The sequence below is a fragment of the Polyodon spathula genome, chromosome 11 (genome assembly GCF_017654505.1).
Source record: "Polyodon spathula isolate WHYD16114869_AA chromosome 11, ASM1765450v1, whole genome shotgun sequence".
Lineage (NCBI taxonomy): Eukaryota > Metazoa > Chordata > Actinopteri > Acipenseriformes > Polyodontidae > Polyodon > Polyodon spathula.
This window is the reverse complement of record NC_054544.1, coordinates 31,015,086-31,028,733: the sequence shown is the minus strand read 5'-3', so window position 1 is coordinate 31,028,733 and position 13,648 is coordinate 31,015,086. Positions and strand designations below refer to the sequence as shown.

Sequence of the window (13,648 nt, the reverse complement as noted above, 5' to 3'; positions counted from 1 at the left end):
GGAGGTTTTGTCTGTTTGTTCCACCTCTGTGTCTGCTATTCCTGCCTCTGGTCAGCCTTGACCGCAACTACCCACGGAGCTATGTCCCAGCTCCTCTATTATACAGCTAGCCACATCCCTGCCAAACATAAATTCAAATAAATACAATGTTCTATACAAAAACACACCTAGTCACACACAGACACTATGGTTGCAAAATGACCCGTGCAAGTCCCCTGTCGTGCCACATATCCCTTTAAATATGCCACATTGTGCAGGTACCCTAATCATGCCGATAATGGTATTCTACTGCATCTGTATGTCATTGTGTATGTCACGATATTTCTTGGTAAGGATGTTCTTAATAAATGATTTGGTTGTGATGTGTGTGTGCGTGCGTGCGTGCATGTGTGTATATGTGTGAGTGTGTGTGTGCATGCGTGCGTGTGTGTGCATATGTGTGTGTGTGTGTGTGTGTGTGTGTGTGTGTGTGTGTGTGTGCGTGTGTGTGACATGAAGAGGTTTGGGTTTTAGTTCAGAATTACTCTATTTTACATATACTGCAATTGAAGCTTCTTTAATGCAGTCATTTGCTCTTTTCTTTCTTTTTTCGTCTTATTCAAGGCTGTGGTAAGTTTTTCATTTCTCTAGCAAATCTTTTCTTTGATTGCTTCATAACTATCCTAACGTGCTTCTGTATGTGCCCAGTATCGTTTTGTATGCTTATGTGAGAAGGTCCTGTTATACAAGACTTTTTTGTTTGTTTGTTTTAGCCAAAAAAACTTGTATTATTCAAGTTTCTCAGTGTTGTTGCTGGCTTTTGTGCATTTACAGTATGGTGAAACTAGACACAATATACATCCCTGATCCTGTACACGTGTGTTTGAAGGTAGTCTAGTGTTATTTAATACCTTGTAATTATCAGCCTTCACACCATATTCTGTTAACCCATTCCTGTGTCGGCCTCAGGCACATTATTTCATTGTCAAAATGGAATTTCAATCATTTTACTTCATTACTCTGAATAAGTATTAAAACTGCGTAACTAATCTTTCTAAAATACAGTACCTAATTTAACTGTCATAACCTTGTGTTCATCTGCTACCCACAGTACAAGTATTGTAATATTTTAATTGCACAAACTTTGCAGATGTATGAGTGGAGGATTTTGATTGTGCATTCTTTGTACAATAGCAATCTATAAAACTCAAGAATCCAGTAATGAAGATGCTCAGAGAATGTGTTAGATTTTTTTTTTCAAAACAATACCTGTGTTTGCCACATGGTGGCAGTATATACCAGGATGGGCACTGCTACAGTTTGCAGTATTTTCAAATAATGAAATGCTGTACTGTTCCTGCAGAAAATCTGCTGCATAAATACTAAATATGTTCCCAGTGAGTGTTCTTGGGTTATCGTTTAGAAATCGGTATTTGGGGGCTTGATCTTTAATTGTCTTCCTATAAGATGATGGTTTAGGTCTTTCTCAGAATCTTCACCTTCTTGCAATTCTACTGTGTAGAATTGTCAAAACATCCCAACGAACAAGAAACACATACATGACTGTAAAGCACATCAATAAATTACAAGTTTATTTTATGCATAAATCACTGTTTGCCTTAGTGCAATAGGTAGGAGATTTTTTTTTCAAACATTTGTTTTCTTGAACAGGGATTCTTTGAAGAGGAGGAGAGCAAGGAGTTTATTTATAAAGAACCAAAGCTGACAGGCCTGTCTGAAATCTCTCAGAGGTTGCTGAAACTCTACTCAGACAAATTTGGAGCAGAACATGTCAAAATGATCCAGGATTCAAACAAGGTCTGTTGGCAGCAGGAGTTTTGTTTTTACTGCAACTCCTGTTATCAGTTATCCTAGAAATTTGAATTAACAAAAACTCCTGTTATCATATCCTAGAAAATAAAAAAATAACGTGATATTATATAGGATCTAAAAAAAGATGTATATATATATATATATATATATATATATATATATATATATATATATATATATATATATATATATATATATCTATTTTTGCTACGTTGAAAAACGATCTTGATAACTAACATGGTTAAATTGGCCTAGAGATAATGGTTGATGGTATTAAAAAAAAAAAAAAAAGTGTGCGTAGGATGATGTAACATACTCAAAAATGAATTTATAAACAGCAACAACCCTGCCCAAATCGTTCAATGAATTGACAGGGGGCCAGATATCCAGGCGATGTGTTACATTCAGAGTGCTTTTTAAAGAGTCTGCCCTTCACAGGTTGCATTAACATGTAGATAGCTAACAGTATCACTGACATTACCATTTTAAACTGGTTGTATACATACATTTCCCAAAGGACAGACATAACAAAAGAACTCATATGAATAACAGGGGACAGGAAATGAAAGGGGGCTACAGTGTTATACACACCCTTTGTCACTGAAACTGTTTTTGTTTTTTTGGTTGTTTGCAGGTCAATCCCAAAGATTTGGATTCAAAATATGCCTACATCCAAGTTACCTATGTGACTCCATATTTCGATGAGAAGGAGCTTCAGGAAAAAAGAACGGACTTCGAGAGGCATCACAACATAAGACGCTTCGTGTTTGAAACTCCATTCACACTGTCGGGAAAGAAACACGGAGATGTGGAAGAGCAGTGCAAGAGGAGAACAATCTTGACAAGTAAAAGCTGCATCTATATCCTATTATTGGTATAATAGTAATAATGTAGGACCAATATGATGCACTTGGGTCTAGCAATGAGAAGTCAGTATGAAAACAAGGAAACAAAATGTTATTTCTAGATCATTTCTGTGTGTGCGTGTGTGCGTGTGTCACATGCATCACAAAGCACTGTACATGTAAGAAACAATTGAATTCAATATCAGTATCATGAACTCCCTGTTGATCTGCTTGTGAATTATTAAAGCAAAAGCAGTGATAGTCAAATGCTTTATTCCTCTGCACTGCAGCCACCTCTTCTTTCCCTTACGTGAAGAAGCGGATCCAGGTTACTGACCAGCAAAGTGCAGAACTGAACCCCATTGAGGTGGCAATTGATGAAATGTCCAGGAAAGTGTCTGAGCTCAATCAGCTGTGCTACATGGATGAAGTGGACATGATCAGACTGCAGCTTAAACTGCAGGGAAGTGTTAGTGTCAAGGTAATTGCATTAAAAAACGAGGCTGTTTCAAATGAATATGTATGTATGGCTTGGACATTAGGAGGCTTTGTGGTCCAGTGGTTAAAGAAACAGGATTATAACTAGGAGGTCCCTGGTTCAAATCCCAGCTCAGCCACTGAGTAGCTATTTAACCCTGAGCAAGTCACATAACCTCCTTGTGCTCAGTCTTTGGGGTGAGTCCGTTGTTGTAAGTGACTCTGCAGCGGATGCATAGTTCATACACCCTAGTCATGCTCAAGGGGAAGGAAAAAATAACATTTAAAATTGGCATTGATTACTGTTAAGAATACAAGACAATATCTACAAAAGAAAGAATTGAACAAAAGTCTGTTATAAGTTGCACATAAGATGTTCAGGGGTTATTGACTCATGATAACACTAATAGTCCCAATTAACTTTATTTATGTCCTAGTATTCATTTGCATTTCTATGTTTCAAGTACTGCTCAAAGTTATATATGTCTACACACATGCTCCATGATTACTTTTTTATTACTACCTTTCAGGTAAATGCAGGACCAATGGCATATGCTCGAGCCTTCCTTGAAGAAAAGAATGCAAAAAAGTACCCTGACAACCAAGTAAAACTTCTGAAAGAAATTTTCAGGTATTACTGCTATTGGCTCACAGAGGGTCATATACAGTACATTACAGGGATTTGCCCTTCTACTATTTAAGAGAAAAACATTGTGTGATTGCAATATACAGCCACCAGATGGTGCAGAGCAATAACTAAAAAATAATTTTTTTTTACAAAACTCAGAATCAAAGATAACACCTTTAAAGGGAAGCAACATTGATAAAGATTCCAGGAGTGAGTTGCAGAAACTGGAAGTAAGCGTTACATTTATGGATACGTTAGCTGTAACCACCTGGACCAATCAGCATTGCGCTTATTTGTAAAAATATAGCTGTTTAACAAAAATGCAACACTTCAGATGGGATTCATAGTTAAATGCTTGTTCGGTTCTACTTGATTTATTACCCTTTCAGTGGAAGTGGTCATACTGTTGCATTGGGGTATATATGAATCTATAAACTGTTGATTCCAGTCTCCTATCTAGAAAAACAGCACATGTATAGGCATAGGCTGCAGTGTCTAAAGGTTTCTTATGGAACTCTTCTCCTCGGCTCAGGCAATTTGCAGAAGCGTGCGGGCATGCTCTGGAAGTGAACGAGCGTCTGATCAAAGAGGACCAGCTGGAATACCAGGAGGAGATGAAGTCTCACTATCGGGACATGTTGAGCGAGCTCTCCACCGTCATGAATGAACAGGTTGGCTTGTCCTCCTTATTGCTCACTTACAGGATTTCAGTTTCATTGAGCCTGAATGTTGGTTGCATGAAGGCATTGGTCTGCCTGGCCATTGGACAAGAAAACCAAGATACACAGCTTCTTAGCTTACTGTAAGGGAGGAGATGATAAAATGAGTGATAATGCTATTTCATTTGGGACAACTCTTGTCATTTGAAAATGTTATTTTTATTCAAGATTAGAAACGGTTGATGTGAGCAGGTATCACAGCATTTTGACTTGCTTGGGTTTGGGTAATCTTGGTGCTGCATGGAAGTTTTGATTGACATCCCTGAGCACTGAGAGATAGGCAGGAAGGCCAATTGACTGCTAAACCCTGAGGTAAACTCAAAGATCGACATTGACTGCAAAGAGAAGGATGTTTAAATTGACTTGGATTCAATACAATTGGTAGCTGCCAATGATTATAAGCTGACAAGTGAGAGTTACCTCCTTAGTCTATTGTCTGCTTGACTTTTGGTGATGGTTGTGAGGAGTTTTCTGTCAAGCAAATCCTATTTGCAGGAATATTTAGAGTTTCCCTTTTGAACCTTTGCATTGCTTGACATTCTGCTTATCGACTAGTCCTTCTGAACTATGGTTTGGACAGACTCACAGATTCAGGTTTTGGTGGAGACCTGCTTGAATGCTTGCTGTGGTGAATGACCTGATTGTTGCACAACTTTAGCTGCTTGCTCACTTTGACGTGTGAGCTCTGAAATCGTCTGGCTTTAACAGGAGTTGACTTTATAATTGTGGGGGGAAGTCAATCTCCTCTTTTCCAATCTGCTGTTCATTTGTTTTGTTCCTTTCCTAGCTTCTTTATGGCACAATTTCTTCGAGCTTCTGCTCCTCTTTATCTAATACATCACTCGCAACTGTTTCCAAAAGTGGTACGTCATATTTCCTTGTTTGGAATAATTTATTCTTACTGCTTTGTATTGCTGTCAAATAATAATGTGTTAGTTCTGTTTATCTATCAGTTTCTGACACTGTCAGATAATTATCTCTAAGCATGATTTTATATAAAAAGCTTAATTGTCATTGAAACTCATATATAGTATGCAATATATTAAACCGTCCATTGCATCTTTATCAGAATGAATTGTTTCAGTGTGGATGAAGTGGACAGGATAGCAAAATCAATTTCTATCACAATTCAGTGAATAGAGTTCAGGTTGCCTGAGCTACTGTGGAATTCATGTGGAATTAAGCCTAATGAGATTGCTAACTCAAAAAGGTCCTGCATGTAGATAACTGGTATGACTGCCACACACAGAGAGACTCCTGCATCGGGTTGTGGTTTGAGCATGACCTGATCATCTCAATTTGTAGAGCAATAGGATTATAACATTAAACTGGACTTAATGTGTAAATCCTTTTGCACAATATATGTAAGTACACAATTGTATCAGAGCAGGGTTAGGGTTAGGGTTAGGGTTAGAGTCAGGGTATATATATATATATATATATATATATATATATATATATATATATATATATATATATATATATATATATATATTATAGATGATGATTACTAAAGAACTACTGAGACACACCAAGTTTTCTTATACTGTATTAATGAGTCAGAATGTATATTAAATTATTTTAATAATCTTCCACACACCTCAGAGTCAAGTTGGGGACTGAATATGCACGTGGTCAGCGCCCATGAACTTAATTTTTGTGAAACAGCGATTCTTTACTGTGCCTAGCGGACCGTCTCTCGCAGACTAGGACATCTACGTGGCGCCGATCCTTGCCCGCTAGAACTGGAAGCTGATTGTCTGATGGGGTTGAATTGTATTCTAATGCATTTCATTGAGTTTATTTTTCATTTAAGATTGTGTACAGGGAGGACACAGCAAAGCATCAAGGAATGGAGCGGCATCACGTCTTTCGAGCCATCAGTAAAACAGCTGCCTCAGGTCAGCAAGGCACAGCAGAAAACTCCAAGACAGAGTGACCTTGACCCAGTACAGTAGGATTGTTACACCTGTACAGTGTTATTGGAAAAACTGACCTTTATCAACTAGAAGAGAGGACTGTTACCAAGCTGGCAGCAGGAGAATCCCATCGCATATAGAGGAACACTGCTGTTCTGGAAATTAATTCTTTATGCCAGTCTGGTTTCAATGCCAAACCAGTATCTGCACTTTCCACAACTCAGCCCAGCCCCCTCGAGATTCATGTTATTGAGTGACTGTACTCAAGCTTGGTATGTACTATGAATACATAGCATCACAGTATTGTATCTTAACACAGACAATCCCAGCATAGAGATTTTAAAAGGAAAGTTAATGTTTTATAGCATATATTTGATTTTTATTATTTACTATTTTAAATGTAAATAAGAATTCATTATTTTAAAAAAAATTTTCTGTATTCTTTTCTTTAGATTTATATATATATATATATATATATATATATATATATATATATATATATATATATATATAAGTTTTAAACAAATATACACCTCAGTAAAAAAATGAAGGTACTAAAGTTGTATGTATAACATTTAAATACATTTTGTTAAATTGGCCATACAAATAATTGAGTTCTGTTTTTTTCCCTGATTTTGCACCTGCAAGTTCAATACATCTAGACATTTTTATTAAAAGGGTATACAACAGAGCATACAATATACATGGAAAACAAAACTTTTATACACCCCAATAGAGAATATTATAAATAAAATATATTTTCATCCACATGAAAAAAAAAAGTGATACTGTATGTCAATATCAATATATTTTGTATTCTCTAAGCCTTCATTCTAGTACACAGTGATACCCATACAGATTGGTGTAGTGTGAAACAGGAATAGTGTTCAAATGAATAGTACTTATCAGCACCACTATATATTATAAGACATGGACACAGGGTTGGTGAAAGCCACTTCTAGTGAACCGTGTGCATTGGAAATAGACCAGTTGGTCCGAGAACTGGCATTCACAGAATAGAAAAATACATTTGAAATCTCTTCACGGTGTGTCGATCCAGTGACAGCACTATTCAAAAGGAAGATGAATGGTCTGTTTCTGAGCTCCTGCTGAGCAGCTGAAACTCACCTCAAAGAACTTCATCAGCACAGAGATGGCACCTCTAGCTGCTCACCAGCCTCACAGAGTACCGTAAGTGTGTGTAGATCAACAGGGCGGAGTGTAAGTAGAGAACTGTGCAACAGACACTCAATGTGAGGCTATTTATTTGACAGGTTTTAGGCAGTACATGTTCCATTGTAAATGAATGCAAATGCTAAAAAAACTGTTTTAACTCCTGTTAAACCAATATACTGTATAGTGTGAATAAATGTGATACAACAGGAACCTGTAAGGTTAATGAAAGGTTAGACACACATTATGGTTATGCAGTTCTCAACACAGCTGCAAGGTAAGCAAGTGAAGGCAGGATGTTTTCTACCTGGGATATGGAAGGATTGGGGTGTGGGGTCTTGACTGACCTTGGTTGGAACACTGCTGACAAAATGAAACTAAGATAGAAAAATAAGGGTTAGCTTCACATGTTTAGGCACTATATAGAAGACAAGCACTTGAGTGTTCGTTTGAGAAGCATCCAATATCCTCCATGAACACACAAGTGCTGAGTCTTCTCCCAAGGATTACATAACCAAATTGCTGCTGAATTTCTGCTAATAACTAGTGGCCTCCTTAATGTGTTTAATGATAATGATTAGGCTGTAAAAGTGTGACTTTTGATAAAACATGTTAAATTCTGTTTAAATCCTTGTTGCGTGTGCTCCTTCACACACACACACACGCACGCACACACGCACGCACACATACAAAATGTAGTTTTCTTACAACCCCCTCTGCAAAGCAGACCATTGCAGCCATCAATCATCATTAAATGGATTGGTGTCAGCAGTAAAACACTGGTAGGAAGCTCATTCAGAATCCTAAATTGCCAGTTTGACACGGTAGCAGGAGAAAAGCCAACTGTAATCAATTAAAAAGCCAATGCAATTTTCCCTTCAAACACGTCACACGAAACGTCCTATTAGATCTCATCAGCATGGCCTTGCTCTGCTCTAACTACTGGAATTATTCCCAGGAGTGCAAACTAGAGAAGGAGCATCTGCTGCTCAGTGAATTGTGCGTGTAGAAGCTTCTTGTTTGGACACTGTTATGTAGACAAGAACAGATCAAATACTATATGATATCATGGTCCTTCACATTGCCTTCCCAGAGTCACCCCACAGGTTGGTATCAGGCACCCCTTATGCTTGTGTGAGCTGGTGTTAACAGCTACGACCTATACTGCTGGCAGCAATTAAGGTAATTGACAATTAATGGATCAAGCCATGCAACACCAAATCCAGGTTTTCAAAGACCAGTTAGACTCCTTGTTGGTGGGTTTGCCTCTTTCTTTATGCTTTTGCTCCAATGCACAATTTTCTTTTTTAAGGAATGTTTTGCACCTGAACACAAGCTTGAAATATCAAGAAAGCTTTTGAGAGCAAGCCATCTCCAAAGATGTTAATGGTAGCTAAGTTATGCTTTGTTTTGTTTTGTTTTTATATTGTTACGCATTGGGTGCTCCATAATATATTACATACTGTACTTGCTTCCTTTGAGTAAAATGCATTTGAAATAATTTACGTAATTAATTTAAAGCAAATGTTTCAAATTCAGAGACTGGGCTTGTTCAGTCCTTGCTTCAAGATTAAACGAAGAGCCTGATACAGAAACAAAACATTAAAATTAGGACAGAAAATGTATTGCAATTGCAACTGTATGCAGACCTAGAAACAGAATTGTGCCTAACAGAATTTGGTAAATACATATTTCAGTTTCTGAGGTTTTATTTAGCGTTCAAGGTTGGGCAACATTTTGTATAAACTGTGATGAAACCATCTTATTACTTTCAACTCTCAATCATAACAAGTATAAGAATCCAGTACTTCATAAACCTTTAAAACAGATACATTAAGTTGCCAAGGTATTGTAACAGCCCCAAGATCTACGTCATTGTTTCATCTCTTTCCACCACAATGTTGTTTTCTTATCTTTTGTTAAATGCCCATTTGTATTCATGTTTGCAGGAACAATTTGACCAGATTTAGAAGCTTCTGAAATGAAAATCTACTGATGTGCGATTCCCCAGCTGTGCTGGGCACACAGTTAATTTCTTTTCAATTTGTGCGGCAACAACACAAGCACATCAGTGTAATTATAGATAATTGCTCACCCTGTCACCCCCACAATAGAGAGAGCTGTGTGAAGTGTCTGTGTGCGCTGTAAACCGGGTCTCACTATCATATCAGCTTAAGGGAAATTAGATAACAAAAGATTTGCTCATTCAATAAAACAACAGAGAAAGAACCTGCTCTCCCTTAGAAAAGCTTTTTAGAATATTCCTTCCCACATCTTTGGAATTCAGGAAATGTATATGTGTGTATGTATGGAGGGCCTGTTTCTGCATGCAAATACAGTCCAGTCCTTTTAATATCACTTCAAAGTGATTGATGATCAATGGTGACAATAAGGGGTTTTGACTTGATCACACAAGTTTCCCAAGAATTCAAATCCTCTACTACTGTACAATACTGTCTATTATATTACTTACTACATACACAACACATGTACAGGCAACGATTACAAATAAAAAGTTCTAGACATACACATTTCATTATTCTGTCAGCTACAGTATGTACAACCAAACTGTATTAGGAACATTTCACACTGGACTTACACAAAAACCCATTAGTCTTTTCCTTTTATATTCAAAGGTGATCAATCAACTGTGTAATACCTGGAGTGTAATAATACCAAAAGTTGGAGCTTGTCCCTTTTGACTTCCATTGTATTCTGGTCAGTACAATGGTGATTATAAGCAGAGGGTGACATTAATATGAATTATATAAAGGGTGTTTGTACTGAATATAACAGAATAGAAAAGGCATGTGTGTGTTCTGGGATTTCCATTTTCTGATTATAAACACCTTGCTCCCCCTTTTTTTTTTTTAAATCTTCAGGAATAAAACAAAAAATCTAAAATCTGCCAATTTATGAAAGATTCAAATGTGTCATCTAAATAAAGCAACAAAAGCCAACATCAATGTTGCATGATGAAAGCAAGTGCTCATTTTTTTCCATCAAAGACTTGCAGATTCTAATTCTTTTCAGCGAGTAGCTTAAAACAAAGCTGTGTGAAAATGAAATCTGCTTAACAAATTTCTGACTTTATAAAAGTCATGCAGTGTTAGTAAAGCTTTCCATCCTGTGCCTTGATTCAGACTGGGGGGTGGGGGGGTGGGGGTTCATTACTGACTGTTAATTGTGCAATTCTTAATGAATTGTAATGTAATTGTAATTGAGCAATTACTAAAGGAACAATGTACACCTGTGTAATTTTATTTGAGAGTCTAATTAAACCATATAATTGATTGACTACAGTTCAGTTAAACATTTAATTGTCATACGATCATTATTCTTGTATTTTCAAACAGTTTTTGTTTAAAATTAAAGTCACATAGTATGCATTTGTATTATACCTGTAATTAGTGATGGGTTAATTTGAATAAATAGAGCACTTAATGTAAGTAGTTTGTTTATGTCACTTTTTGGTGTAGTTGTAATTGTAATTGAAAAAATGGCATTCTAACTGTGATTGCAATTGTAGTGTACTAGAGGAGTAGCTTGATTATATAAATCTGATTCCCTGGTCAAAATAAAGCATGTCAAAATGAAGCGCCAATGTCAAAGTGGCCTCTCCTGAGAAATTCTGGTTTGGTTCTGGAAATAAAATGTTAACAGAGAATTTTTATTTATGCTGTTGACTAGAGATTCACTTTCCAGATAGATTTGTTATTCCCCAAAACAATGTAACACACAGTGAACATGAACCAATTGTTGAACTCAGCATGCAGTTTATTTATTTTCAAATGTCAAACTTCTTGTATTTGTTTTCATAGTATATCATACAATCTGTTTCTATAGGAAATGGATATTTTTCCAACACAACACTTGTTTAATTGTTATCGGTACAAACATAACAGTATTCTATATTTTGTGTGATACGTTGATGGAAAAGCAAAGATAATTACACTGTGGTGAAACACCTGGGTTCATAATGGAAATAAAAGCAAGCACAGCTGTTGTTTAAAAAAAAGAAAAGAATGAGTTGTTATGTAAACCATCCTCATCAAAACATGCCCAGTTCTCTGTATAGGACAGGCCACTATAGAGGAGAGAAGAACAACGAAATGTTACTAAAGTATACAAAACAGACTTTATATAAAACTAAGGAGACTTTGAAAATACAGGCCAACCTAATATTGTCAGGTGATTTGTATGCACCAGGCCAACAAAATAATGAGAATGCTGTACTTCAGACTCAAAGTTGGAAGATTTCAAAAGAAATGTGGTGTTTTTTCAATTAATTTCACTGTCACTTAAATTGAGTAGCGCTTTACCTTTTACTGGAAAAATAGAAATCTTCCTGTTACATAAATGACAATAAGAACAACCAGCATGAACAATACCTAATACTAATGTATTTCTTTAAACCCATCCACTGAGCGGTTCATTACAAGCCTCTGTGCAATTTCACAATATATAGAAGCACATATTTGAGTATGGGAGCTACTAGCACAATTCTTTAGTCCAAGCTGTTTCAAAGAGCCGGGTTGTTTTAAATTGGTTTCTAACTCAGAGTATGATTTCCACTTCAAAGTCAAGAGAGAACAAAGTCAGTGACTATATTCAGTTTGGATTCAGCAGTTCAAGTGAGAGCCGAAAGCCCAAAGCAACACTGTGCACGCAGTTCTGGAAAAGAAAAGGCAGAGCCTTTCATCACTGACAATAACAACAGAAAATAAGAGACTGAGGGTGAGATTCAAACGCTTTAAAATGCTCAAGTAAATGTTAAGAATCTGGGTTATAATAACGGGCCTGCAGTATTGTAAGTGAAAGCTCACTTGTAAAAACTGGAGTACTGGACACTGGCTTGCATGAAGAACCAACATACAATAACGCTTGTAGACTAGTTAAATTTGACACAAAATCTTAAAACCTCTGCAGAACAGCTGCCACATTTGCCTCTTTAAAATCAATTCATACAGGATATATAACATATATATAAATTGGCTGATCTTGACAGGAGAGGCAGCAAACAAGGAGACAATGTAATTGTACACATCTATGTATGCAAATATATATTGTACTTCAAACTGAAAGCCCAGTTACCTGCATGCAAAGCCCTTTCTTAAACACGTAGAAAGTACCCAGTTCATCCCTCGTCCAAAGAGGTTTTCATGTTCTGGAATCTAGCTCTGCTCCAGCAATTCACATTCCAAGTTTGTTTTGCAGTATACTCCTCATCCATTTAAACACTGCATTTTCATTTAAATCTCATTTTGAACCAGGCTGTTTCAGCACAGAAGCATAATGTCAGGAAAAAACCAAAATTTGCATCAACTTGTTGACAAAGCTGCCGAGGCCGCCGTCACAATTAGGTTGCCCTTCAACCATGAAGATTGGGATTTTAATGAAAGCAGCTTTCTCTTTAAAACAGACAAAGACATGATACTCAGTTTATTTCTTCTTTCCATTTAAATTCGTAGGATTTTTTAAAATTGCAACTATACCTAATCATGTTTTAATTTATTTATTTATTTAGTTTGCATTGCATTTTATATATGTTTTAACATCCCTGAGAAATGTTTACCCTGAGAGGACTATAGTGTCATATTATGAATATAGGAATTATAAACAGCTGGCTATATACTTTACAATCAACCAGGACAGCTGGATAAAGTTGCACTATGCCACTTTCATTTCCCTCAAATATGTGCACATGTGATGCATACTGATGTTAAAAATCCCCTTCAACGTTATTTCATTGCATCCAGCATTCAGGAAATTAAGGTTATTAGCTAGATTTTCTAATATACCTTTTGAAAAATTGACCTGCTTTACCTGTGGCCTTTGTCATGTGAGGTTGGTACCAATCCCCATATCTAACTGCTTCCATTGATACATAAAGATCACTGAATGTGTAATTGTCTTAATCACAGCATATTCGTGGAGGGGCTTTGAAAATTAACAAAGTAAGCCACAGTAATCATCTAATTCATACCACATGCCTATTTACTGTAGTTTTTGGCTTTTGGCTATTTTGTCACTGCATATTGGTTTATAAACATCTCTATTTTTCTTTTAGTATTT

The 13,648-nt window shown here is 36.5% G+C and overlaps 1 protein-coding gene across 14 annotated transcripts in view; it reads left to right on the top strand.

Annotated features, from left to right (window-relative positions):
- LOC121323262 (dedicator of cytokinesis protein 10-like) overlaps positions 1–6,748 on the top strand; it is an 83,893-nt gene extending 77,145 nt beyond the window's left edge. For 7 of the 14 annotated variants that reach the window (XM_041264227.1, XM_041264223.1, XM_041264219.1 and 4 more), the window contains 8 exons: positions 604–609; positions 1,651–1,797; positions 2,447–2,657; positions 2,948–3,138; positions 3,665–3,765; positions 4,295–4,433; positions 5,269–5,344; positions 6,298–6,748. In XM_041264227.1, the coding sequence (XP_041120161.1) occupies positions 604–609; positions 1,651–1,797; positions 2,447–2,657; positions 2,948–3,138; positions 3,665–3,765; positions 4,295–4,433; positions 5,269–5,344; positions 6,298–6,368 (942 nt within the window). In that variant the 3' untranslated portion in view covers positions 6,369–6,748. Of the gene's footprint in view, positions 1–603; positions 610–1,650; positions 1,798–2,446; positions 2,658–2,947; positions 3,139–3,664; positions 3,766–3,921; positions 3,993–4,294; positions 4,434–5,268; positions 5,345–6,297 lie in introns of those variants that run through there. The other 7 variants (XM_041264231.1, XM_041264228.1, XM_041264220.1 and 4 more) reach the window with 4 other exon arrangements.
- The last annotated feature ends 6,900 nt before the right edge of the window (positions 6,749–13,648 follow it).